Below are 27,473 nucleotides of genomic sequence, written 5' to 3'. Positions count from 1 at the left end.
ACATCCCCAGGTAATTCATATGCATGTCCAAGGTGTGGATTAACTATGCTGGGCCCTACACCATCTGGCGAATTCAGAGGGGTCAGTCTTGCCCTCATCTCTTCCTTCATTTAGTCTCCAAAATGTGAGCACCCACTATGTGCAGGCACCGTTCCCAGCAGGGACTGTGGCTATAGTGGAGATGTAAAAAACAGTGACACTCCAGGCCTGCCTGCAGCTTAGAATTGAGCCCTGGGGAAACAAACACGATTCATACACTCACAAACACACATATAAGTATAACTACGTGAGGAGTGCTGCAAAAGGGAAGCATGTGGTCTTACAAGAGCATAAAACAAGGCGATCAGACCCTGGCAGGGCCGGTTCCCTGGAAAAACTGAAGACAGAATTGAGACCCCAGAATAACTAGGTATGGAGGGGAGGGAACAGTATCCAGCTAGAGAGGAAAGGCATAAGGCCCCAAGACGTGAAGGTACACCGCACATTAAAGAAACTATAAGGGAACAGCATGTGCAGAATGAGACTGGCAAGGAGGCGGGGACCAGACCAAGCAGGCTCTTGTAGATCCATGAAGGATTTGATTCTAAGAATAGAGGGAACCCCCTCTGTTTTAAAGTTTTAAGCAGGTTATGCCAGATTATGCCAGATTAGAAAAAAGAGGGTGAAGTAACGTGGACAGATCCCAGGGATTTTTACTAAGGAAGTAATAGGACTCAGATCCCAGACAACCCTGTTTGTACAATTTACCTTGCCTCCCTTTTGACTCTGGGCTATATCCTGCCTCCCACCGACCCCACAAGACAACCTGAGCCTCTCTGCTAACCAAGAAATAAACAAGAAGTGCCCCAATGCTAAAGCAAAAAGAACATATATACATAGCTTGTGAGTAAGCCTGGGCGGCCACCCCAGGACATTGAAGGGACCGTTGAGAGTCGTACCTAAGACTCTTAGAAGTAAGGAAAATCTGAATTCAGACTTGATTCTACCACTGACTACCTGGACAAGCCTCCATCTACTCAAAGGGCCTCATAACGCCTACATCACAAAAGTACTTGAATTAAACAAGGTAGAGTCTACAAAACCCTGAGCACGGCACTTAACACACAGTAGGTGTTCAATGAAAGATGTATTATCTTTACATGCCACTGTGGTTCTCAACCTGGTCTCATGAGCACATTAACTCTTGAAGCTAAAATAAATTGTTTCTTTATTAAAAAGTAATCATCACTGGCATGTAGCAAACGCTTAGACACAATGCTAAGCCCCCCCTCACATTTATTATTTCATTAAGTCATCACAGTAACTCTCTGAAGTGGGTACTGGTATTAACCCCATTTTACAATGAAGCACAAGAGGGTAAGTAGCCTGCTCAGGCATGAAGTGTGAGTCCAGGTTCAAGCAGGCTTTGTGACTCCTTGGGGCTCCTAGGGGCATAACCCTACCCAAGAAGTTGGCAATGGACAAAGGGCTCTCCCTCTCACCCGTGAGCTCCTTGAAGCATGGGACTCTAATCAGCATGATGTTCACTGATGCCCAACAAGGCCTGGTGCACTCAAATTCTCGCTGAGTGAAAGCGTGAGTGGAGGAAGCTGCCCACTAAAAGAATCCTACACTGACCAGGGGTGGAGGCACGTGAATGGTAAGAAAGACAGGTGGACTTCCTAGGAATGCCATACTTACACCTTTCTGGTAAAGAGCAGCTTTCTCTGGCTTGGCTGAACTCTAGTCTTAGTAGGCCAACTACCTGAAAATCCCTAAGGACTGAGTTTTGGTAAAATGTAACTTCCCCTTCAGAATTTCCTGTTTGGGGTGTTTGAGGGAATTGCCTCATCCCTGCTTTATTTCAACCATGAAGTGAACTGCCTTTATGTCCCAATTTTTTGCACATCACTGCTGCCACCAACTTGGTATTTACAAAACACCTCTGTCCTCAGGATTTCCAGGCAGGGATGAAAGCATAGAGGAAGTACTTCACAGCTAGTCCCATTCTAGGGATGCAGGGGGTGTGCAGAACGCCAGCCAGCTGTAAGCAAAGGACTGAGACTTGAAAGCTTTCTCAGAGGACGCCAAGTGTTACCTGTGGCATTTAGACGGTAAGGAGCCGGGTAGGTCAAGCACTTCCCCAGGGAATTGGAGGGGCACCAATTTACTCAAACTCATCCCTGGCTGGGGTACATAATAGAGGGCTAGAGTTGTGACTTTTATTCCAGCTGATGATTCATTTAGGACAAACAATTTTCCCTTTGTGAAAGATGACATGAGTAGAGCCACATTAAAATAGAGCTGGAACAGCCTTTTCAGAGGAATTGCCTCGCATGTCTTGTTTTCTTTATCTTCCAAACTCTGGGGGGTTTTTTTGTTGTTGTTCTGCTTTTTTCTCCCCAAATCTCCCCAGTACATAGTTGTATATATTTTTTTAGTTGTGGGTCCTTTAGTTGGGGCATGTGGGACGCCGGCTCAGTGTGGCCTCACGAGTGGTGCCATGTCTGTGCCTAGGATCCGAACCCGTGAAACCCTGTGCCGCCGAAGAGGAGTGCACAAACTTAACCACTTGGCCATGGGGCCGGCCCCTTCTTTATCTTCCAAATTTGACCGAACACCAACATTCCAAGAAGTCAGTAAGGACCAGCAGACCCTGTTTATATGGACTGGTAAAACTGGACTTTACTGATGACTAAATCTCAACCATCTATGAAGGACAAACCTAGCCTTACCTCATCTGGCACCAATGAACACTTCTTTAATACTACTCACCTCATCCTCCCTTTTTCCCATAAAAACCATAAGCCCTTCTCTTGTAATGGGGACACTATTTTGTTTTCTACCTGAATCTGTGCTCCCCGAATGGTAATTCTTTTATCCCAAATAAGTGCTTTTCCTCTTAAACTGGTTTCTCTTTTTGTAGGTTGACACTTTCAACCCCATGACAAAAAGTATGCTGGAGAAGGCCAATTCAGCAGCAGAAGTAAAACCATAGGGGAAACACAAGGGACTGCCCAAGGTATTGCTTTCTGTGGCAACTAACACTGCAACAGTCCCACGGCAGCAAAAGTAGAGGCTGGCAATAGACCTGAATAGTCGTTAAGGAGAAATGTGTGCCATAAAGGCCAAACACCACTGAATAATTTCACCAAATGCTCTAAGCAGCACTTTTAAAGCGTCTTGCTATAACTCTGAATGGAGTCATATGAAATTCCTAACATGAGCCTTCTTGCTTATGGCACATCCCTAACTGACCAGGGCAAAGAAGAACAGAGGATGAGCGAGATTAATAAACTAAGAAACGTTTTCCTAGTTCAACATTTTCAACCATTCAACATTTTGACCCGAGGCAATAACGGACTAACAGGATTTTTGGCTACTTTTTTCTCCTTCCCCAGGTAATAAACAAAAACGAAAAGCAAAGAAAATTAGACTAGAAGAGTATTCAAACTGGCAAGACTAAGAGTCTCGATTTGCCTGACTCTTCTTAACCCTTGATTTGTCTGGATCCTACGATGTGCTTCAATTTGGGTGTGGTATAGTCATTCTCACCAGGGAGTATTCTGGCCCCCAGGGGACTTGTAACAATCTCTAAAGACATTTATCAGTTACTATAACTTGGGGGGGTGGGGGAGCGTTTACTGGCATCTAATGGGTAGAGGCCAAGGATATGGCTAAATGTCTTACAATACCCACCCCAGACCCCAACCACAAAGAATTGTCCAGCTGCAAGTGTCAAGAGGGCTGAGGTTGAGAAACTCCAGTGGAGTGGAGTGAGCACTAAAATTCCAAATCAAAGGAGCCCCATGTGAATCCCAAGTACCTTGGGCAGGTTTTCTGAGCCATGGTTTCCATATGTATAAAATGAGGCTAATAATACTCTTCAAGACTTTTGGCAAAGAATAAAGAGGATGACAGATGACAAATCACCTAGCACCGTGCCTGGCACATCAAAGGTGCCTGTGATGTCTGGTAAATCTGAATCACTGCTATTTTTTAACTGCAGCTATTTCCCACCCAGCCCCATTTCCTCTAGGATTTTAATGGGAAGCAAAGAAAAGAGGAACCCAGCCAACTCTAAAGCCCACTCTAGGTCAACAGTTTGCATGTAGCTCATTTAATAATTTTGATTCCTATTGTGTCTAAATTTATGTTTGAGGAACCTGGGGGTGGAAAGGCGACAATTTTTACATTTTTTTTAAAGGTGTGTTGTTTTTTCAAAGGATAATTCCAATTCAATGACCTAGGAGCCAAATGAAAGAAGGAAATGCAAAAATCCCCAGTAGGTCTTTGAGAAAGCCACAAGAAACATGCTAATAAGCCCTTTTCCCAGACAATGAATATCTTCAATGAGTTAACTGAAGACTTACTTAAGTAGAACAAAGCAGAAGCCCAGATATCAGACAAAAAGAAAAAAAAGAACTTCTCCCTTAGTAATGACCATGCATGGCGGCTCGGCGGAGAACCACGACATGATGTATTAGGGCCACAATCCTCCATTTACCTTACAGAAATCCTGCTTGCCTGCTGTAAACTACACCAACAAGTCACATGTGTAACAGCCAGTTTCCTGTTGCTCTTGCCCAAATTCCAATCCTCAGAGGAAGGCAGGGTAACCATACAACTCATCATCCAAGCCAAGACACTGATGACCAAAAGACGCGCTATGAATAATTACACCAGGACAACAGGTGTAAACCAGATATTTCTCAAACAAACTGGGACATATAACCACCCTAGTCAGAGGGAGCCATGGGTAACAGTTCCCCATTGTTCTAGACCTTTTTATTTTTAAGGCACACACAAACGCACCCACCCAGGTCAGTGGTGAACAAGTTACACGAATGGCATCATCCCACAGATGCTGTTCTGTCTTTTGTGGGTTTTTTTTATTTAACATATGATATGTTTATATGTCAGGGCACAGAGATTGACCTCATTTTTTTAACTGACTGTAGAATATGCCCTGGCAGGGAGGTGCCATCATTTTTCAATCACCCACAACACACGTAAGTCGACTTCTAATTTTTGTCATTACGAGCAATGCCATAGAGAACATAGCCCCACATACATCTTTTAGGAGTTTGAGTATTCAGGAGAATAAGCTTCTAGTGTGAAGATGCCAGGTCAAAATGTTTCCATTTTTGATGAGTTCTTCTCAAATGCTCTCCAAAAAGGCTGTCAAGTCATATCAAGACCACCAGTTAATGAACACTTCTGAATTTCTGCCAAGCTGATAAAGAGAGCATACTCTCTCTCTCACTCCATTATTTCCTTATATGTTCTCTCAACTCCAGACAGTCTGGGCCGTGGGCCTGCTTGGAATTTTCCTGCCTCTAGGCCTTTGCTCCTACTGTTCCCTCCACTTAGAATAACATTCCACCTCACCTCTATAAATAACCTACTAATGACAAATACAACCTCCTGATATGGCCTGTCCTGAGCCTGATCAACTAGATGATGTCTTCCCGTCATCTTTTCCTCCCGGGAATGCCCACAGCACTGTTTATTCCCTCCTACTGCAGCCCCACCCCCTAACCTGAATCAGAGTCCACAATTACCCCCTAAATCATGGGGACTCAAGAGACAAGCGTCTACAGGCATGTGCAGGCACGGAGTCACAGACCTAACCTGCCCCATTTTCCCTATCTGTAAAATGGGCATTTAAAATAGTACCTACCCCAAGTACCTATATTTTCCTATAATACTGAAAATTATATGAGCAATGTACAGAAAGCGCTTAACATAGAAGAGGAAATAAAGAAATTCTAACAATTTAATTTATTACTGTTTAATAGCAGAATTGATCCTCTGAGGGCATGCTTCATTCAACTGAGTCCTATGGAATCCAGCACAATAATTTGCACACAGAAATAATACAGCATACGTATTTGCTGAATGGAGTCCTTAATCACTGTTGCTCACTGGATCAAATAATAATAATAATGGTAGTTAGTAAGTATTGAGCACTTACTCTGTAGTTGGCACTCTGATGAATATTTCTCATTTAATCCTCACAATGAATTCTATGAGGTAGGTCTTTACAGATAAGAAAAGTGAAGTTTGAAGAGGTTATAAATCTCACCCAAAGCCAGAGGTAGACAGGAGGTTGAGATCCACAGTTGCCTGACTACCGAGTCTATACCCTTAACAGTCCCAGAGTCTGTGCCCTTAAGCTGTAGCCCACACTGCATCAAATATCACTTAGAGAGAGAAGTCAACAGAGTCCCAAGATCTCCTAGTCTTACTCACAGATTCATTCATAGAATATAAATACCTTTATAAACTTAGTGCAGTCACTATTCAGGCCCCCCTATACCATAGTCACCCAACCATCCACCAGATCTCCCCTCCAATGAAACCAAATATTTACTTTAAAAATCAAATGAGCACAGAAGGTGGGGACAGATAAATGATCTTACAGAGGAGGAATACCAGGTCTCCATGGCAAGGCTCAACTGAGGTTTCTTCCAGTCCAGTGGATCCTGGACCTGACCCACACTGTAGCCTACAGGTCCAAGTACATATTCATAGGGCTCCACTGCAGTACGCTACCCTGAGATAGGACACAGGGCTGGGCACTGTGACAGTTTTGGGAACAATTCAAAAGTGAGCCTTACACGATCACCATGTCAGGATCTTCTAGCCCAACAATGGATTACTACAGATCCTTGGGCCACGGAGCCCTCACTACACTGTAGAAGCAGAGATCCCATGTCCTTATGACAGCTGGTTGGGCTCAGTAGACATGCAATTAACTGTTCAGTGAATTCCAGAAATTTCTCCTCACTTTTATAAATATGGCATTCCGCTCGTTCTACAGATGAAGAAATTGAAGCACAGGTATTAGTAAGTAGCAGGATCCTGGGTCACTTGAAAAGTAGAAATAAAATAAGACAGCCAGTAAGCGCAGTGTTTTCCCCACAACAGTCACACTGATTTGTTGCTCCGTGTGCAGGGCTTCTCCTAATTGCCCCCGGCATACATTGGATGGCCTTTCTTGGTTTGGAAAAGGTATAAACGGAAAGACATAATGCGCATGTACTAATTGATAAATGAAGACAGCTGCGGTAAATCAAAATCAGCTCAGGATGTGGCATCAAAGACCTGGATAGAAAGCTCTGGCTCCGCCGACCCAGGAGAAGTTCATTTCCTCTTCAATAACTGAAGATGCAGCCAACCACCGCCCAGCGCTTGTAAGAGCACCCATCATTCCTGGACCTGAGCACCTGGTTTGTATCCGGCTCTGCCATTAACAGCAGTGGCAGAGAATACGTTCACTTCTCAGAGCGTCAATAGCTTCTTCTGTCAAATGGGAGTGATCACAGAGCCCACACTTCACAGAGCTGTTGAAGGAGTAAATGCATTGATACAGAGCACTTACAACAAAGCATGGCATACAATAAGGGCTACAAAGTTTACTGGAAAATGCCTACATGTACTTGCTATCCTTCTGTCTTTAGACCAATCATTCTAGAATTCTAAAGACTCAGGAATCATTTACTTGCTCTATCATCATTTGTAGCTTCCTACAGAGCGGTGACTAAATTCAGACTTCAAGCAAGAGATCTAATGGCAATAACATGAAGACATAAAGATAGTGTACTCAGAATGCGTTTCTATCAAATCCGCTCCATATTTGGTCCAACAAATTCAGTTCCACAAAATCTAAGAGGAGGTAGTAGTGCCAGGAAAGAAGATAAAAACCCAGAGTGTTAAACAGAAGTGTTTTGAGTCAACTACGCAATCAGTTCAGCGCCTCCACAAACCTAAAATCAAAAGTTATCAGATTCAAAAGAGGAAAACTGACAAACTTAATATCATAATAACTATCATTTATTAAACGTTGCCTATGCTCTCCGTCCCACGCTGAGAGCTTCAGTCAACATTCCGTGTAACCCCTGTAGCAACCATACAAGGTGCGTGTTCTTATTGTCACCGCTTCACAGAAGTAAAAGCACGTACCCTAAGTCACATGGCAAGTGAGCAGTGGGACTGGATTTGAACTGGACTACTGAAAGGCAAAGCTTGTGAGGGTAACTACTAGACTGCGGTCTCCAACCCAGAAAGGTGGAATATTAGCCAGGTCAAACCTGATGGTGGGACTGAAGCCCCTAAGACCAGATGAGAAACATGCACACTCTTAGCAGACTGCTGTAAGTGCCAGAGATGACAAGAAAGGACAGCTGGCAAAACTCTACCCGGGAAATACACTCCCCATCCTCAGAGCCAGATACATGAGGCAAGCGGTGCTCCTGATAGACCTGGGAAGCTCAGGAAAGGCTGAGAAGGGAAGAAAAGCAGAAGGGAGGGCCAAGACATCAAGAAAATCTAACTAAACCTGCTTCTGAGGGCAGTAAGAAGACCAAAGTCAAACAGAAAAAGATGGAAACAATGCAAATGTCCATTGACAGATGAATGGATAAACACAATGTGATATATCCATACAATGGAATATTATTCAGCCTTTAAAAGGAACGAAATTATGACACACACTTTAACATAGAAGAACCTTGAAGACCTTACACTAAGTGAAACAAGCCAAACACAAAAGGACAGATACCACATGATTCCACTTATATGAGGTACCTAGAGTAGTCAGATTTATGGAGACAGAAAGTAGAAGGGTAGTTGCCAGGAGCTGGGGAAGCAGGCAGGATGGGGAGTTAGTATTTAATGGGTACAGAGTTTTAGTTTGGGAAGATGAAAAAGTTCTGGCAATGGATGGTGGGGATGGTTGCACAATAATGTGAATGTACTTAATGTCACTGAACTGTATATTTAAAATATGGTTAAAATGGTAAATTGGATGTTATGTATATTTTATCACAATATTTTTTTTTTAAGTCTAATAGAACCTTGTGAAGTCCATAAGTGCAAGCTGCATCCCTGGAACCACATCTGAGGAAAAGTCTGTGTTCTCAGTGCTGGAAGATGCAGGTACTGTGTCTGCACCCATGCAGGGTGCACCTGCACACGCACAAACAGAAATCTGAGCTGCGGTGGATCAGGCTTCCCGCACACCTACCCGCCGAGGCACAGATGTCTCCTTTCCCTCAGAGGGCACAAGGACCATGGCCTGCCCGAGGACAAGGCAGGGCACCTGGCTTCCAGCCTTCCTCAGACCACGCTCTGGAAGGTTCCATGCCCTGAATTGACAGAATAGTGTGGTGCAGTCTGAAGTGGATCCCACATGTACCACAAGGCAATAATGCTATCCTGGTGAAAGCCTGGAGCATTTCCAAGGTGGAGGAAACCCATCACTATCACTTACTCAGCTGGGTACCCTGGGGCAAGTAACAACTTCTCAAGCCTTAGAGTCCTGACCTCGACAATGGGAGGATGGTACACACACTTCTCAGCTCACGCTGGGGATTAAAGACCATGCACATGTGGCCCTCACCCGACAAGCACTAACCCTAGTTCTGCTATAGTTGGCATCGCTGGTATTAGTCTTCTCTCCTCGGTCTTCACTCCCATCCTTGAAGCCCCATAGGCAGATGATATGACCAGCTACGGAGGTGAGGCCTGGAAGGCTTCCCAACTTTGACAAGAAAGAAAGATTGTCAGTCACACATGAGGAAGCAGGAGAAAGCCATTAGAGTAGGCAAACAGTGAGGATGCGGGAACCAGCATGATAAAAGAAAAAGCAAACATCTTTACTCCTCTCTGGGAGTTAATATCTGTAAATTGCTTTGTTATCTTGGATTCATTTATTTTTCCTCCTTTTATCTTGGTCAGAGATGGGGTCCCTAATTATTGCTGGCTGTACTATATACACACACATACAAACACACACACAAACAACCACGAGACAAAGATAAGGTTAGGACACTTTTGTGTTTGTGTGTGTGCGCGCCTGTGCACGCAAATGTGCATGTACGCACATTTGATGTTGCTGTATTTTACAAGCCTACAAGAAAATATCTTTACTACTCCCCCATACACACACAAACACACACACAAGCAGCCCCTGTATATTTTCACATTTTTAACTTTCAGCTACCACACTCATGCGATGTAAAAGCTATTTTACTCCAAAGACTGTACACCTGGTTAACAGCATTTGGCCATGCTCTCTTTCCCTAAAAATGACATCCCCCTCTCCACCTCCTAACCATGGTACTCACAGCCAGGATTTGAACCCAATCTGCAATTCCAAAACTCTTTAAGCACTAAGCCGTGTGGCCTCCAGCCAGGCACTATCATCGTCATCGTCGTCATCGTCGTCATCGTCATCATCATCATCATCATAATCATCGAATCGCTGTTTTCTACAGATGAGGAAACTGAAGCACAGAAGGTAGACTGCCCAAGGTCACAGAGCTGGTAAGGGGTGGAGCTGGAATTGAAACCAGTGCAGCCAAATGCACCCACTAAGCTTTCTTCCTTCACATGGATCACTGCCCCTTGTGGCCCGGGTTCCAAGTGTACCTGCTACAGCCTTTGGTGGCCACTGATGGGGCTGGTGACCTTCTTTGCATCCACTTGCATTGAGTGCTCAGGGTCTTAATCAGCCAACTCGAGCTCAGTCTCTCACCTCACTCAGCTCAGTAAGGGTTGGGCCTGGTTACTTATCTCCCATTCTCCGCTTTCAAGTCATTACTTGTCAAGTTTTGCCAGCAGACTGAAAACTTGTTTGCTCATCTCCCACTCTGCCCTTTGGGAATCCACAGTGTCTCTCCAGAGTCTCCAGCACTGTTGAAAGCTTCTAGTTAATTCTCATATCCTTCCCGAGCCATTTCCATATCTGAAAGCACTTAACTACCCGAGGAGGAAGCCATTCGGGTTGATTCATTCATTCATTCATTCACTCACTCATTCAACAAACGTTTCTGCTGCTCACCTGCCAGGTGCCAGGTACTGCCTAGCCATTAAGAATAGTACAGTATATGACTCAGATTCCTGTTCTCAAGGTAATTACACTGCAGTGGGACAGATAATAAACAAAAGGGCTAATTTCATGTGGTGATGAGTGCTAAGACGAAAATAAAGTAGAGTGATGAAGTGGTGAGCAAGTAGAAAGCGGAAGGTTCTATGAGAAGGGAACACTTAAGACTGGACCAGGGTTTCTAAATCTTGGTACTAGCGGTATTTGGGGCCAGGTAATCCTTTGTCATGGGGGATTGTCCTGTGCATTGTAGGATGTTTAGCAGCATCCCTGGTCTCTATTCGCAATATGCCAGCAGACCCTTGCCTGTTATAACAACAAACTGTCTTCAGACATTGCCAAATGTCCCCTGGTGGGGGGAAGCAAAACTGCTCCCAGTTGAAAACCAGTGGTCTTGAATAATATTTAACAGCATGCGCTCGAGTTAGAACCACATTAGAATTGCTGCTTACTAGCTGTTGAGTTGAGGCAAATTACTTAACCTAAGATTCAGTTTTTTCATCATAAAATTGGTAAAATAATATCTACCTCTGAAGTTAATGCGTAGAAAAATAAGACAATGTCTGTTGTTATGGGCTGAATGTTTGTGTCCCCCAAAATTGATACATTGAAGTCCTAACCTCCAGTGCAGCTATATTTGGAGAAGTGACCCCTAAGGAAGTAATTAAGGTTAAATGAGGTCATAAGGGTGGGGCCCTGATCTAATAGGATTAATGCCCTTGTAAGAAAAGACACCAAAAGTAATAGGCAGTCATCTGCAAGGCCGGAAAAGAGCCCTCACCAGAAATCAGAATTTGCTGGCACCTTGATCATAGATTTCTAGCCCAGAACTGTGAGAAAATAAATGTCTGTTGTTTAAACCACCCAGTCTGTGGTATTTGGTTATGGCAGCCCAAGAGACTAACATAGATTTTCTGTAAAAAGCCTAATACAGGGGTACAATAACAAAGGGTCAATAAACAACCCATCAGCCAATGAACTCATATCCCCAAGGAGTCCACTCTTCCCTCATCTATACTCAATTACAATTGAATTTTCCGTGGCGTCTGTCTAATTTGACTCCCTCTAAATCCACCATCACTCACCCTGGGGGTAGGTGCAAGAATCAGACATCGACTGGCTACTCTACCCAGCATCCATTCCATGGCTTCTCTCTTCTTAACAGCACCTAGGTGTTCCTTAGGGAACCATGTCTCTCCTACTCTAACAGCCACAGGGCCCAGATGAGGACTGACCTCGCCCTCACCGCAAGTAGACAATGATTTACTTAAGACGCAACGACTGGTTTAGAGATTGCAGATGGAAGACACTTGGCATATAGCATCTGACATTCCTCTGGGCCTCTCTCTCCCTGGCTGTAAATAAGCAGGCATGTCACCCCTTTGCCACAGTCACCCATCTGCAAACAAGAGAAGCCATCCTGAAGCCAAAGCAAACACAGTGAAGAGAGCAGCACTGAGCGAATTAAGGCTGTCCCTTACAACATCTAAGTTGTGTCCACATAGGTGGTGAGTATGGGCTGGAATTCTAGCCCAGACTCTACTCATTAGAAACTACCTACCCCCAGCTCTCACATTTAACAAGCATCAACGGAAAGTGTCACTCCAGCCTCTTCTTGGAGAAGCTGGATGTGACACCAAAGAACTGTGACTATCCTCACCATTTGACATGGCATTGTCTCCTGCACTACTCAATCTGGTAGACACTAGCCACATATGTCTTAGAGTTTAATTTAAATTAATTATATGTAAGTAAAATGAAAATTTTCATTTTCATTTTCATAATGTGGCTAATGAAGTACAGCCACACTAGCCACATTACAAGTACACAATCTCCACACGTGACTAGTGAGTAAAATACTGGACAGTGTAGATAAAGAACATTTCCATCATCACAGAAAGTTCTAGTGGATAGTGCTGTGTTTCCTCCAGAGTTCCTTTTCTATTTTAAAAAGGCAGATGTGGCTGAGGAAGTCTCTAAATTAACAGACTAATGCTAGGATCCTAAAGCAAGAAAATTACCTTCCACATATACATACGCACACACCAGGACTTGCCACCCTAGAAGAACCAGTAGCTCAAATAACTAGTCTTTCTATTCTTGACTTCCTCCCCCAAACAGAGTTCATTCAAGTGTAGAGCAGGGTTTGTTACCATCATTTCTTAGGTAACTGGAACTGAAAAGGCAAGTATTTTAGAGCCCAGAGTCTCAAACTTTAAACTTCCCACAGTCAGCCAGAATTTTTTTTAAATGCTGTGGATTCACAGGGCCCACCACCTAGGACTCTGATTCCACAGGTCTGAGCTGGGGCCTAGTGATCACCATAGTTAATAAACACCCTGCATGATTCTGGGTCAGTGGCCGTTTTGTGGACCACTCTTTGGAGTTGGGGCATCAGGACTCTGCTGGGCAGGAAGACATCAGTCAGGATCACTCACAAAGTCACCCCCAGATGCCCAAAGCTTGAAAACTCTCCCAGGTAATTCTGATGCACTTTCCATTCACCTAAACCCAATTTGTGGGCCCCTGTTTCCAAAGCTGATCATTTTCTCCAAGCAGCTCTGCCTGCAATCTGTTAGCAGCCAAGGGGTGAACACAAGTGCGTGGTAACAGGTGCACACGGCCGCAAATTTCCCCCACAGCCTTCTCAGAATGTCTCTGTTCCCTCAGGAATCCCAGCGCAGGGTGACTCACCATGTTTTATTAAACCCCATGGATTGGCTCCTTTCACAAAAAAGACTCCAATAGTAACAACCAGCTATCATATTCCCATTAATGCCTCTCACAATCATCTTTCTTTCAGATAATTAGTTCACATAGAATAGCTTGCGCTTACATTTTTAGCTAAAACATCTCAGAAAAAGATTCACATTGCTTAAGAAAGCCGGGGCCTTTCTTCCTTACGGCAATATTTCCCCCAGGCTTAGAGAGACAGAAATAGGCAACAGCTACATGAATTTTTCCTTTGCTGGGCATCCTATTTCCCTGACTTTTCTCTTATAAATAACGATATCTGTACAATATATCAATATTGAGACAACACACTATGCTCTCTAACGTGTCTTCACTTGCACTGTGGAGGTGCTGTGACCGGGCACTGTGCAGGATTCACTGTGGCTAGACTCCTCTCTTCAACAAAGACCAAAGCTCACGAATTTTATCAAGGCTCACCTGGCCAAAAACACCATGGAATATAAACTTTTCCTGCAATATCTCATCCTCGAGTATTTTAAAGTACAACAGAAGCCAAATGTCATGCCAACTTGGGGAATTCTGGGTGCCCTAAAGTGGTTATCATAATGAAGGAAGTGGATCAGAGCATACAGTGGGCAAACCTGAAAACTCTCCTTAGTTTTGTCTCACATCCAAAGTCCTGGGTTACATGTAGACAACCCTATCTAACATTGGAATTCCTAGACAGCCTATTGGAATGTTCTTACTCTGATACAGGTATGGAGAGAGGGAAGGGGATGAGGGAAAAGAAAGAAAAGAAACACAGTCCAAATCCAAACCTAGCAAAATCTGAACTCCATGTTGGCTTTTGCTGCCAACTTTATAGTTTTCATTTTACAGAGGCCCTTCCTTGTTTGGCTTCTTGGGAGAAAAACTGCATTGACTAAACTTCTAGTCTGAATTACCTGAGTGCCTTTCCCCATCCTAGCGCTACAGACCTGGTGCCCAACATGAATTATGAAACACAGAACAATCCATTACTCAGGCAGGAAAGCAAGAAGGGCTGCACTGATTTCCAAAAAACAAAATTCTACCCTAAAATGCTGGCCCTGAAGAACAGATGCCCCCTGGTCTTAGAGGTTAATCGTGTTCTAAAGCATCCGCTCTTGGAGTAAAGGTTAGCATCCTGATTTATCTGTAGAATGTCCAAACAAGTCGCGTTATTAAGGACTTTCCTGCTAGATTTAAAACCTCCCTAAGACATATACATAAAATTCATTCTTTTTTTTATTTCTAAGGCTACACATTTCACAGTAAAATGACCTCAGAGTAGAGAATATATACTGTTCCCAGTACATATTCATATAAATATCATCAAGATGACATTTTGCACCCAGTTCTAAGACTCAGCAGACCAGGAGGCTGAGACAAAATATTCTAAGAATTATAATTCTAAGAATTATGTTAAAATATACCCTCTCCCCAGCTCCTCACAATTAGAATGGGGGATGCCATTACCAGGTGGGCCTCAAATAAACTTACATGGACCAGAGTGAAAAAGTGGACCACTTCTGGAACTTATTACTCACTTCATCACACGTTTATTGACCCTCACTGCAAGCTGGTCACCATCCTGGGCCCTGAGAATACAGACAAGAGTAAGAAATGGGATTCCTGAAGAGATGAGGTGTGAGAGACATCTAGTGAGAGAGACAAATACAAAACAAGAGGTTGCAAGCTTGTCGCATCAGGACCAAATAAGGCTCCCAGATGTGTTTTGTTTGATTCATCCAAGCTTTTGAGAGAACCTTGAACCAACATTTTTAAATTGGCAAAGCTCATTTTTTTAACAAACTCAAGCTTCTGGATTCTCTTGAAAACTTGAAGAATCTGGCAACACTGGACTAGTGTTCCCACATGAGAGTAACAGGGTGAAGCTGAGTGGCAACTGCTCCCTTTGAAAAGACATGCCCTTCCAGTTGACCACAGTTCCCACCACTCCCTAATGTCTTTTAAAATACCTACTCAATACCATCGTCAAAGCATGGTTTAATATATTGGAGAACATCCAAAAATTGATCCCACAGCCCTTGAAATGGTAAAGCAGATCTATATGTAGTGTAGAAAAAACAGTCCATGATATATTGTTAGGCCCAAAGAAAAATCCCACAGAAACAACGTGTGTTGTATTATCCAATTTTCATAAGAAAAAGACCCTTCGAAAAAAATTTACCAAAAAGAAAAATGTGTGTGTGTATCTATATATGTAAGGGTCTGGATAAAAACAGTGTTAACACATGCATTTCTCTGAGGTGGGATTATGGACAATGCGGATACAGTTTCCTTTCATATTCACATCTTTCTGAATTGCACACATTGTTTAAATGAAGAAAAAAATTAAATTTCACCAGGAAAAAAACATAAGCTGTGGAAGCACAGACCAACTATGGATAGTGATTGACAGTCATACCAGGTCACAATACTATTTGAGTTTTTAAAAGATTAGAAACCAAAATCTAGATGCCTATGCTTTCTTTAAAAAACAAAAAACAAAAAACAAAAAAACACACATGACTCCAACACCAAAGAAAGTTTTTTTTTCAACTTCATCTTGAGTTTTGAATTCTTAACCAAGTCACACAGACTTAAACAGGCTGATAGTTGGAGGAGGAAATGAACATGCTCTCTCTATCAGATGTAAATTCTAACACTTGGCCAAGAATCCAGGTGGTAAAATACTGACTCTATTTAAATCAGGCCACAGCGATGCCTTCCGTGGCCGCATTACATAGGCAATAGGCTCAATGGCTGCACACATCTGGTCAGAATAAAGGCTCTCTAAGACCTTCAACACAATTAATTCAATATTTTCTCTACAGTTCAAAATGCTACAACAACTGGCAGACAACCATCTGAAATCGGCACAGAAAAGTCAGACATATGGCTAAGTATATTTAATATGCCTTAAAAATAAGCCACGGATTTTCTAGCCAACAAGATCTTAGCAAGGATTTTTTTTTTTTATTTAGTTACAAGTTATGCCAACTCGTTACCCTCAAAAGAATTCAATTCAACAGATATTTCTTGAACACCTACAGAGGGCAGAGATGACAGGGAGATATAAAACAGGAATGCTGCCTTCAAGAATTCACGAAACACATAACCCAGGACAGGAGACAGACAGGCGAATCTAGAATTACAAGACACTATTGTGACTCTTGAAATCATGTGTGTGGAGAAAAAAAGAGAGTACAGAGGAAGAAGGAACCAACGGTGTCGGTGAGAGAGAACAGGGAAAACAGAAGGCCAGGAAGCAGAATTGCTTGAAGATACATAGCAGCAGGCTCTGTGTTCTGGCCGCTAAACACTTACGGAATCCATTTTTATTTTCAGGACTATCTTCACTGGGGTCACCAGGCCTGTTGTGCTGTCTTAGGTAGCAATGGTACAGCCTAAAAGAGGTGCATCCACGTTGAGCCTCACAGTAAAAGAACATGGGGCTTCAGCCTACGGAGTCAGTACACTTCCAGTGCAGAAACCTAGGAACTGAATGTTGGAACCAGGCAGAGCTGAGCTTGAATCTCACCTGTGTCAGCCGCCTGGGGGCCAGGATAAAGTACTTGACCTCTCCAGCTAATTTTCTCAGGGCTAACATGAGAATGACATCATCTACCCAGGTAACCCCCTAACCTGGGTGTCAGTGACACATCAGAAGATCAATAAATAACAGTCATGATTAGTTTATCACTCCTAATTCTGATTCCCAGTCTCAACCACAGAGTTATACCCTAAAGCAAAGTTTCTCAATGTCAGCCTTATTGCCATTTGGGGCTGCGTAAACGCTCTGTTGTGGGGCTGTATTGTGCATCGTAGGATGTTCAGCAGCATCCCTGGCCTCTATTCCCTAAATGCCAGTAGCACACCCAAATCCTGTGTCGTGACAACCAAAAATGTTTCCAGGCATTGCCAAAGGTCCCCTGGGGAGCAAAATCACCCCTGGTTGAGAACCCCTGCTCCAGAGAAACTCTCTATGGGTCTCCATTTCTCAACTGAAAATGATCGCAGCTGCTTATACAGGTATTTCAGTAAGTGGCATTTATGTGCCAAGCAGAACACTAAGCGTTTGCATACATTTTCTCATTACATCTTCACAAACACCCTATGAGGTGGATATTATTGCCATTTTCAACTGGGAGAACCAAGGTTCTGGGAGGTTGACGTGCCCATGGTCACTCAGCTGGAAAGTGGCAGAGCCTGGATTTGAACACAACCGGTCTGACTCCAAACCGTTATACCGCCAAGCCCCCCAGCCTCCCCAGCCATTCCTGATGTGGGAGCCCAGGTATCGTGCAAGGATGATCAGAGGACCTCAGGGTCCAGTTCTCAAGGATCATCCTTGCTGGTACTGGCCTGCCCAGGACCCCAGGAAACAGGGAGAGGACTTGTCCTCCCTCTGCGCCTTACTGCAATCTGGGCCCTGATGACAGTCATTAGAATCAATTTATCACCAGTGCCAACATGGGAGAAGTTCAGGCAGCTCAGACCTCCACCGACACACGACGCAGTCTAGAGGTTTCCTTCTTACTTGTCTGCACTAATCCAGTCTCAGAGTTTTAAAAAAGCAGCATCTGAATCATGCAGAAAAATGAAGAGTTTCTTCTAGACTTGAAAAGCTCTCCAGGGAACTGTGCACCACAATCTCCATCTCTCAAGAGATTCTTCTCTCTCCAGTGTTTTCAAACGGGGAACATTCAAACAATAACAGATGCCAACATTTTTGAGCACTCGCTACATGCCAGGCCCTGTGCCTTGTGGTTTACCAAATCTCATTTTATTCCTCCATCAACCCAGGAAGTAGGCATCATTATCTCCATTTTCAGAAGGGGAAACAGTAGCACTAAAAGGTGAAGTATCTTACCCTGATTCACCCAGCTAATAAGCTGAAAAGCCTGGCTGCTAATCCAGGCGAGCCTGAGCCCAAAACCTGTGAATCTGCAACACATCAATAAATCGCTATTTGTGGATTATCTTACGGACAGCGCTGCAGTCCTGCTAACACATAGAGGGGAATAATTTTGAAACATGGCTCATAATCAGGGCATAATCGCCTTTTAATTGCACCATGATGCCACTGTCCATAAAAGAGAGCTTCGAGTCTTGTTTCACAATGGACTAAAAGATTAGCCTTATTGTGGAAAACATAACTGCCTCCCATTAAAGGCGTACACAAATGCCTCCTCTGGCAATAATGGTGGGGTTGACACCTTAGCCAGGAGAATGTAATTCTCTTATGTAACTCAGTCTCACAACACTGGAGATGGTAACAGAAAAGTCTACGCACACAGCTGACAGTGCCCAGAACGACCTCTCACAGTCCACGTGAGGCTGACAGAGTTTGCTATGTTCCCTGACACACTCAGCCCAGTGCTGCCCCAAACCCGTAATACAAAGACCAATTGAAACAGGCCAGCAATGCTCATTGTCTTCAAGAATATTCCTAGGTCAATCAGCTAAGCTCTGTTTAGCCCCAGTCATAGACTGCAAATGTTATAAACCTTATCAAGTTGTTTTGCTTTTTGCTGAGGAAAATTCACCCTCAGCTAACATCCGCTGCCAATCTTCCTCTTTTTGTATGTGAGCTGCTGCCACAGCACAGCCACTAACAGATAAGTGATGCAGTCCGAACCCGGGCTGCCGAAGTGGAGTGCCCTGAACTTAACCACTAGGCCGCTGGTGATAAGGCCCAAAACCTTATCAAGTTTAATGTGATCTATCACACATTAGTACCTACACTTCCAATTTCAAATACTAGAATTTTCACAGGCAACTGAGCTCGGGAGAGATTTATTCCAGTTCTAACTTGGACAGTGGATGTTCAACAAATACTTCAGCAACTGTTTTGCACCAAGCACTGTCCTCAGTACTGGGGATGGAGCAGTGAATAGTCCTACACCATATCCCTGCCCTCTTGGAGCTTATATTCTATCTAGAAGCAGAGACAAAACAAGGAACTCACTGATTTTGAAATGATCTACAGACCACAGAGTAAAACAAAGCAGAGAAGGGGAAGAGGGAATGACAAGTGGCAGTGGAGTTATGCTTTTAAATAATGTGATCAGAGGAGGTGTCACTGAGAAGGTGACATTTGGGAAAGACATGAAGGTCATGAGGGAGCAAGCCTTCCCGATGTCTAGGTGGCAGGCCACGGATGGGGAGAGAGAAGAAATGTCCCAACCAGATCATGGGGGTCCTTGTGAGTCACTGTAAGGACCTGAGTTTTCACTCTGAGATAGGGACTCCAGAAATGATAATAAGTAACAGATTACTCCCTTCTTGAATTGCTTGGCTATAAAAAGAGAAGACTATTATTTAATCATGAAAGACAGGGTTCAAATGACATCTTCTAATTTTGCTAGATGCCTCCAGAAAGGTTGACATCAGAACACACTGGACCCTCCACAGGACACTTTACTGTAAAGCAGAAGTCCATATGATAGGCGTGTCCTTGATGTCCACGGGGGTTCAGCTGTAGAAACACCACAATTCACAATTAATACCATATCAATGCAGATATCCATAGGGGTGCAGGACAGCAAAGCTCCAGTGTTCACTAGGGATTTTTCAAGGTTATAGATCTCACATATGAGCTGCATAAAGACAGGCAGGAACGCAGTAACCTACTTTTTTAGGATGTGAATGTCAGCCCTTAACGAATTTGACAGCCTTTATTCTCAGTGTATACAAAATCAGTATATCCTGTTACACATATATACAAACTCAAGGAAGGGACCACTAACATCAGACACTAGTGTTTTGCATTAAATAACCATCGTTTATAAAGCAACATCCTTCATGTAAACCCTTGTGGTAAGGAGATGTCAGAATGTTTTCTCTTATAAACCACTTAATTCCCCTCAGTGGATATCATCAATTCTGCCATCCGAAACTAGCTAGGTAATGAATGCCAACACGTGGAGTGAGCCAACTGTATGCCGCTGCATCATAAGGTCAAGTTAATCTATTTTTAAATAACACAGCCATTAGCAAAGGGTGGCCACTGGAAACAATGGACAAGTTGGGTTGCCTGTCCTTGCATTATTTTTTGTAAAAGCTGTGGAATATTCCATAGGGTAACCTAAAAATATCCTTTGGAGAGTGGTCTTTTGGCACCAAGAACAAAAACAGATTGGTTTTTGGAAGTTTAAGTTAAAGGGAAAAAAAAGACATATAAACACAAAGCACAATTTAAGAGCAGGAGAGGACAAAAATCAGACTGTTTTCTGTAGCAAAGATCTGATTTGCTGTTGGCTGGGAAAACTGTACACAGGGACAATTCTACAAGAAAACGGAGGTAAAGTGTCATTCTTATGGATGGTGACATAGAGCAGGTCTCACATCAACAGAAAACAGAAAAGTCCCTCATCATCCTGCCTGTTAAACATCTGAAATTTCACTTCTGAAAGTCTAGTCAGAGTCAACAGGCAGAAATACTCAAAAATAATTCATTAAGCCTTGTCGGTCATATATTTATTTATAGCTCAGTATAAATTATTAGACAAGGGAAATCAGCTGATTGGAAGATCCGGTGATGAGAAAATGAACATATTAGGATCCTAAATGAGAAGAAATAAAAGACGAATAAGGAGAAAAGGGGGAAAGATGTTGTGGACGGCCTAGTCTGCACTTCTTCTGAGTAAGAAGTGACAATGGAAAACCCATTCACACATCAAACAAATTTTTGTGAGCACCTATGATTTGCTGGGTACTATTTTAGGCCCTGGGAAACAGAGAGGCAAACAAGTGAGATAAGCTTCTTGCTTGCATGGACCTTACATTCTAGCGGGAGGGGAGACAGACAAGAAGAAGAAGAAACAGAAGACAATGTGAAATTGTGACAAGGCTATGAAGACACAAAACAGGATGAGGGGATGGCACATAACTCAGGGAGCTATCTTATATGGGGTCAATGGCATGCTGGGACCAGCTCTTAGTGGCTCTGGAGAACCGATTATATGCATCTCTTCCCAACTCCAGCGATGCTACAAAATCAGGGTCTTCCCTCTGCCAGAGCCGGTTGTTAAGCTTTAGCAGAACACCACTTGATGAGGCGCTCAGTGAACGTCTCTCTGAAGAGACACTAAGGAGAGGAATCAATCTTGTGACCACCTGGGGGGAAAGAAAAAGCAAACCCAGAGACCCTGAAACAGAACTCTCGGGAAACCAAGAACGACAAGGTGCTGTGTTTTAAAATGATAACAGAATTATTTTGTCACAGAGCTGTTGTAATATATCCCAACTGGTCAAAATAAACACACAACATCAAAACAAAACACAAAAGGGCACAAAGAACTATATTGAATTGTATGTGGTCATAATTCCCTCTTTACGGTGAGCGGAAGGGTCTGGAGGCGGTGTTGTGGTTTTTAAATTGCGTCCTATTTATTGTCTCCATTCTGTCTATAAAAAAGTAGAGGGATAGTTTCAGTTCCTGGGTAATTTGCAAAACCACAAAATTCACCTACAAAAATATGTAGGCATGACCTATAATATTACCAGTTTGGGAAACTACAATCACACCATTTTAAAATCTTGGAGTCTGGGTTATTCATGGAATCGCAGCATTTTATGAGTGCAAAGGACCTGAAGAGGCACATCCACTTATTTTTGGCATGAAGAAATTTAGGCCCAAAGAGGATGACTTGCCGAAGATGACAGCACTAGCTGGCAGAGCTTGTTCTGGAACCCAGGTCACCTGCCTCGTTTGACATCAGATTCTCAATGTCAGTTTATACCCTAGGGCAGTGGTTCTCAAAAGGAGCATGCATCAGAATCACCTGAGGGCTCACCCCACAGGCTCCACCTGCTGAGTTTCGGAATCAGTAGGGCTGGGAATCTGCATGTCTAACCAGTTCCCAGGTGAGGCTGACACCACCAGTATGGGGACCCTACTTTGAGACCCACTGTCCCAGGAATTAGGAGTATGGGTTTTGTTATCCAACATGGCTGAGGTCCAGCTCTGCTTCTGCCACTTGTATGACCCTTGGAAAAGCCACCCAAATTCTCCGGACCTCAGTTTCTGATATCTGACTCCAGCTGTGAGGAATAAAGAACAACATGCCCATAAAGCTCTAGTCATCCAAGGGCCTGGCACATTCTAAAGTAAGCGCTTAATCAGTACTAGCTACATCTTAGAGCAATCTAATTCACTAGAATGGCTAAAATCCAAAAGATAGACAAGATCAAAGACTGGCAAAGAGGTGGAGCAACTGGAACATTATAGCAGCTTTGTTCATAATAAAAATGATAAACAGTCCAAATGTCCACTGACAAGCAAAAAATATAAACAAACTGGTATTTGTATACAATGGAATACTACTCAACAATAAAAAAGAACGATACACACAACAATATGACATCTCCAAAATATTTTGAGTGAAAAAACCCAGACACAAAGGAGTACATGCTGCATTATTTCATTTATGTGAATTTCAGTAATAGACAAGACTAACCCACCATAAAAGAAATCAAACAGCCTCTGACTTTGGAGGAGGTGGGGGGAACTGACCGGAAGAGGACATGAGGGAAATTTCTGGGGTACGGAAATGTTCTACATCTTGATTTAGATGAAGATAACACGAGCGTGTGCATTTGTCAAAACTCATCAAACTGTATACTTAAGATCTGTGCATTTTACTATAGGCAGGTATATACCTAAGTATATATTTATGCTTTATTATATATGTAAAATAACAAATATACGTATATGTAAATTTTTTAGGCACTTTGTGACCAAAAAACTGTCTTCTCCATTTAAAATGAACCCACTGCAACCTGGTAGATACATTTAGCTTAATTCCATCACAATCCAGTCCTGCTTCATATAATACCATTTGCTACAGACTATTTTGGTCTGTGCAACTTTCCAGAGAGCTGCCGTGAAATAGAAACAGCAGAATTGTCTCCCACAAGAAGACCGTGACATTTCCGTACAGACAACACCCAGAGTGACCCATGTCCCTGGGAGTGGCTAGCTTAGGGTAAGACAACACAAAAGTAACATTTTCCTCTACCAAGCACCAAGTATGAGCCTATCCAACAGGATCAAAACACACTAATAAGACATAGTAAGAGCAATTCTGTCGTATAAGTTAAATCATATTCTCGACGTGAAAGAGGGAACAGAAAACTGGTGAAATCCTTTCTAGTGCCATCTTTCTGTAATGAAGATGTCAGAAGAGATAATCTCCTGGTTAATTATTACATAAATAGTAGCGTTCAGATTGTAGTGGATTCCAGGCCATTCGAGTGTCCCCATCCACATCTTCATTCTATCCTATTACAAGGAGAACAGGTAGATTTACACACACACGCCTGCTATGAACATTCCTGTGCAGCAAACAGAATGGTTCTGGGGAAAGGGAGAGAAGATCTGGAGACATTACAGTTTCCCTCAAACCCAGAGGCATCTGATTCCAAACTCACCTGATTATCTGACCAACCTTCCTAAACCCCATGATGAGGCAGAGCTGGGACAAGGCCTCCCTGATCTCCCTGATGGAGGTGGTTCGGCCACATCAGCATCTTGCAAGTGAAAACAAGCCCCCATACAGGACCCATTAGACACCAGTAGACTCCCCACCAGAGAGGCAGGAACCCCTACCTGCCCTTCCTCCAGGCCTTTCTCCAAAATGCCCCTAAACTGAGAACTGTAGATGACCCTATCAAACGCTTTGACACAGTATTTTCTCTATAGTTCTATCAAGTCCTAATAATCCAGGTACTGGCATTAAATTTATAACCCAGGTTCCCAACACCAAAAGCTAGATTTAGAAATAAATAACTGCTCAAATTCAGTTTAAACGTAACAATAATAGTTCATCTTTATTGAGCACTTACCATGTGCCAGGCTCTGTTCTGCACACCTTCCATTTATTAGCTTATTTATTACCCCCAGGAGAGCCAGTTTACAGATGAGGACATTCTTAGGTGAGGCAAGGTGTTGGACAAAGCACAGCCTGGGGGGACGTGCCATGATTGAGGCACAGCCTCTCCCAACAATGAGTATACCACCTTGGATGGAAATGAGGGGATGGACCTAACTCACTGTTCAGAGTAAGTAAAAAGCTACAAGGTACATATTTAGGAGGAGGAGGAAGGATTTGCTTATCCTGGCGGGATGCTGGAGGGCTTCTTGGAGGAGGTGTCCAAGTGGAAGATGAGGACATAAATGGAAGGAGCTTTCTTTAACTGTCAACTCCTCTGCTCCCAAATCTACCAAAAGGCCCAATTATTGCCCCTGCCCACTCCTCTGTTTCATCCAGAACAAGCCTGTTTCCAGGAGAGGACCAGCTCAGCCTAGCCCAGCCCTCCTTTCCTTTGACACATTCCTCCAGCTGCTGCTGCCCTTCCGGGCCTGCAGGCACATATGGGAACTTTTCACCACGCTCAACTTTGCCACCTTCTCTGGGGCTTTCATGGGGGAGAACCTGCATCACAACCCTTGGTCCTACAAGTGATCCCTTTAATGGAATCGAGTCCTTCTCTGTTGGATTGACATAAGGACAGCCTCTCGCCTGCACCAAACTGACACGTAAGGGACTCCTCACCACCAGCAGCCACCAAAGAGGTCATCACCCCGCCACAAGCTTCTGAGAGAGGAATTGGCTTCCACTCCCTCCTCACAAGTCAGCCCCTCCAATCCCCCAGGGGCACCCCCCACCTCCTCCTCCTCCTCAGTCTTAAGGCTCTGCAGCAAGGGCTCAAACCCTCACTTTCGGTATCTGTGTGACCTTGGGCAAGTAACTCAACCAACCTCAGTCCCAGTTTCCCTATCTGTAATATGGGCTCTATAAAAACAACTGGCTCTCAGGATTGCGAATCAGAACAAGATAGCGCAAGTAAAGCATTTTACGCAGAGCCTGCCACGCAGCAAGCTAACCAAGAATAGCAGCTATCATTATCAATAATGGCGAGTGATGGTGGTGGCGGCATAAACTTGCGCTTGATTTGCGCTAAAGAGAGAAATACCCCCTCTCTCCCCACCCCCCACGCCTGGGGCTGGGCCACAAGGTGGAGACACATGCGTCATCCAGCTGTAAGGTGAATGCAAGATCTTCAGGCGGCAGGACTTAGGAACCACCAGGCAGTCAGGCCCCAACCCACCTGGAGCAGGGCAAGGTGAAGCCGATTTTCTGGTGTAGGAGGTTCTATAACTAAACCCCCTCTCCTCGTTCATACCCATTCTCCAGGTCTGGAAACAGACAAGTGGCAAAAGCACGCAGCAGCTGCGCCTGGCTGCACCACTCCCCCAGGGAGCCAGCAGAGCGCCCACCTCTGCCCCTGCCTCAGTTCCCCCGACTCTTCTCCAGGCGCAGCGGCGCTACACTTGGTGGCTGAGATAACAGGTTGGCAAACCAGGCCTGAGAAACATCTCCCGCTTCCCTGCGCAAACCCAACCCCCTCTTCCCAACGCAGGTGGGCAAACAACCCACAACCTCGCAACAACTCTGTGTATTTCACCATGACAGGGCGCGTGGCCTCAACTTCCCCTCTTCGCTGCGCTCGGAGGAGGAAAGCGGGAAATCGAGATGGGGTGGAGGGAGGCACTCCAAAGGCCGCTCCCCTTTTCTGGGGGCGCCTCCCGGAGGCGCGTCCCGTCCTACCTTGTCTGACGGCTTTGAAGGTGACGGCCTCCTTGCAGCTGTCGATGACTCCCAGCACGTCATAGCGGGGCAAGCCGGACACCCGGATCCCCTGCACCTCCAGAAGCAGCTCCCCCTCGCCCAGTCTCGGGCCCTCGCCGCCGCCGGGGAGCCCCGCCGCCGCCGCCGCCGCCGCCACCGCTCCGACATACGGAAACTCCCCGTTCTCCGCGCCCCCGAGCACCGTCACCCCAAGCTCGCCCTGGGGTCCCCGCTTCACGGTGCATTCGTGAACCTTGCTAGTCCAGTGGTTCTTCTTCTGGATCACTTTCGACATGATGAGTTACACCCCTCCTCCCCCCCCCCAAAAAATAATCAGAAAATGAGAGACAGGTGCCCCCCACAGCACAAGCCCCCAAGCCTCCGCTGGTTCATGGGAGAGACATCTCCCCTCAAATAAGGCAACGGGAGAGAGAAACTTGGCAGCCTCGCTCCCCTGCACACACTCGCGCACTCAAGCCATCATAAAACAAACTTTCTGGGCTTCCCCGCGAGCCCTGCACAAGCGCCCGCGAGCTTTGTTTGCATTCCGGTGCCTCTAGGTCCACGTTCCGGCGCCCGACCGTGCTCTCCGGGACCAGAGTCCACTCTGCGCCGCTCGGGTTATTTTTTTCCTTCCTTCCTTTCTTTCTTGCCTCTTAGAAACGCGGTGTCCTCTTTGCCTCCCGCCTGGCTCGCCTTTCCTCGCTGGCGGGCTGTTCCTGAGGGTGAGGGAAGCCCTTCCAGCCAGTTGCTGGGAGCCCTGGAGACGCGGTTGCGGAGCGGGGGTGGAGGGGGACGGGAGGGAAGTGCCCGCGGCCCCTTTAAGCAGATACAAAGGCTCGGCTTGTTTTGTTACAGTTCATTCTATTCCGCGCCGCCGAGCGCGGCGGCCGGCGAGAGGAGACGCGCGCGCATGCGCCCCGCGGCCGCCTGCCGGCCGGCCCGCCCCACCCCTCCTTCCCGAAGGGAGAGATTCCAATGTGATTCCCGTTGGGTCCTAGAACCGACCGTCAGGAGAAAGCAGCTTACCCCCTTTCATACACCCCTTTTATTCCTCCCTCTTTTCTTTCAGTGTCCTCGCCTCTGCAAATCCCTTTGCGGATAGGGGAACACGCTCGTGTTTTACTCCAACTGTTTGAAACTTTTGATACACGGGCGATCTGGCGTTGGCATTTTAAAACCATTTCAAACAGGTGGGGGTTGGGGAGGCTCGCACACTCACTCTCGCGCTCACACTCACGCAC

The 27,473-nt window shown here is 44.7% G+C and overlaps 1 protein-coding gene across 40 annotated transcripts in view; it reads right to left on the bottom strand.

The window, feature by feature from the left end:
* MAGI1 (membrane associated guanylate kinase, WW and PDZ domain containing 1) overlaps window positions 1–27,173 on the bottom strand; it is a 597,869-nt gene extending 570,696 nt beyond the window's left edge. For 33 of the 40 annotated variants that reach the window (XM_070576869.1, XM_070576898.1, XM_070576871.1 and 30 more), the window contains exon 1: window positions 26,209–27,151. In XM_070576869.1, coding sequence (XP_070432970.1) covers window positions 26,209–26,524 — 316 coding nt within the window. In that variant the 5' untranslated portion in view covers window positions 26,525–27,151. Of the gene's footprint in view, window positions 1–26,208 lie in introns of all 40 variants that reach the window. The other 7 variants (XM_070576899.1, XM_070576880.1, XM_070576885.1 and 4 more) reach the window with 2 other exon arrangements.
* Between the last annotated feature and the right edge of the window lie 300 nt (window positions 27,174–27,473).

This window comes from Equus przewalskii, chromosome 15, assembly GCF_037783145.1.
Source record: "Equus przewalskii isolate Varuska chromosome 15, EquPr2, whole genome shotgun sequence".
Taxonomy (NCBI): Eukaryota; Metazoa; Chordata; class Mammalia; order Perissodactyla; family Equidae; genus Equus; species Equus przewalskii.
Note: the sequence above shows the minus strand (reverse complement) of the source record. Positions and strands in the feature narration are given on the sequence as shown.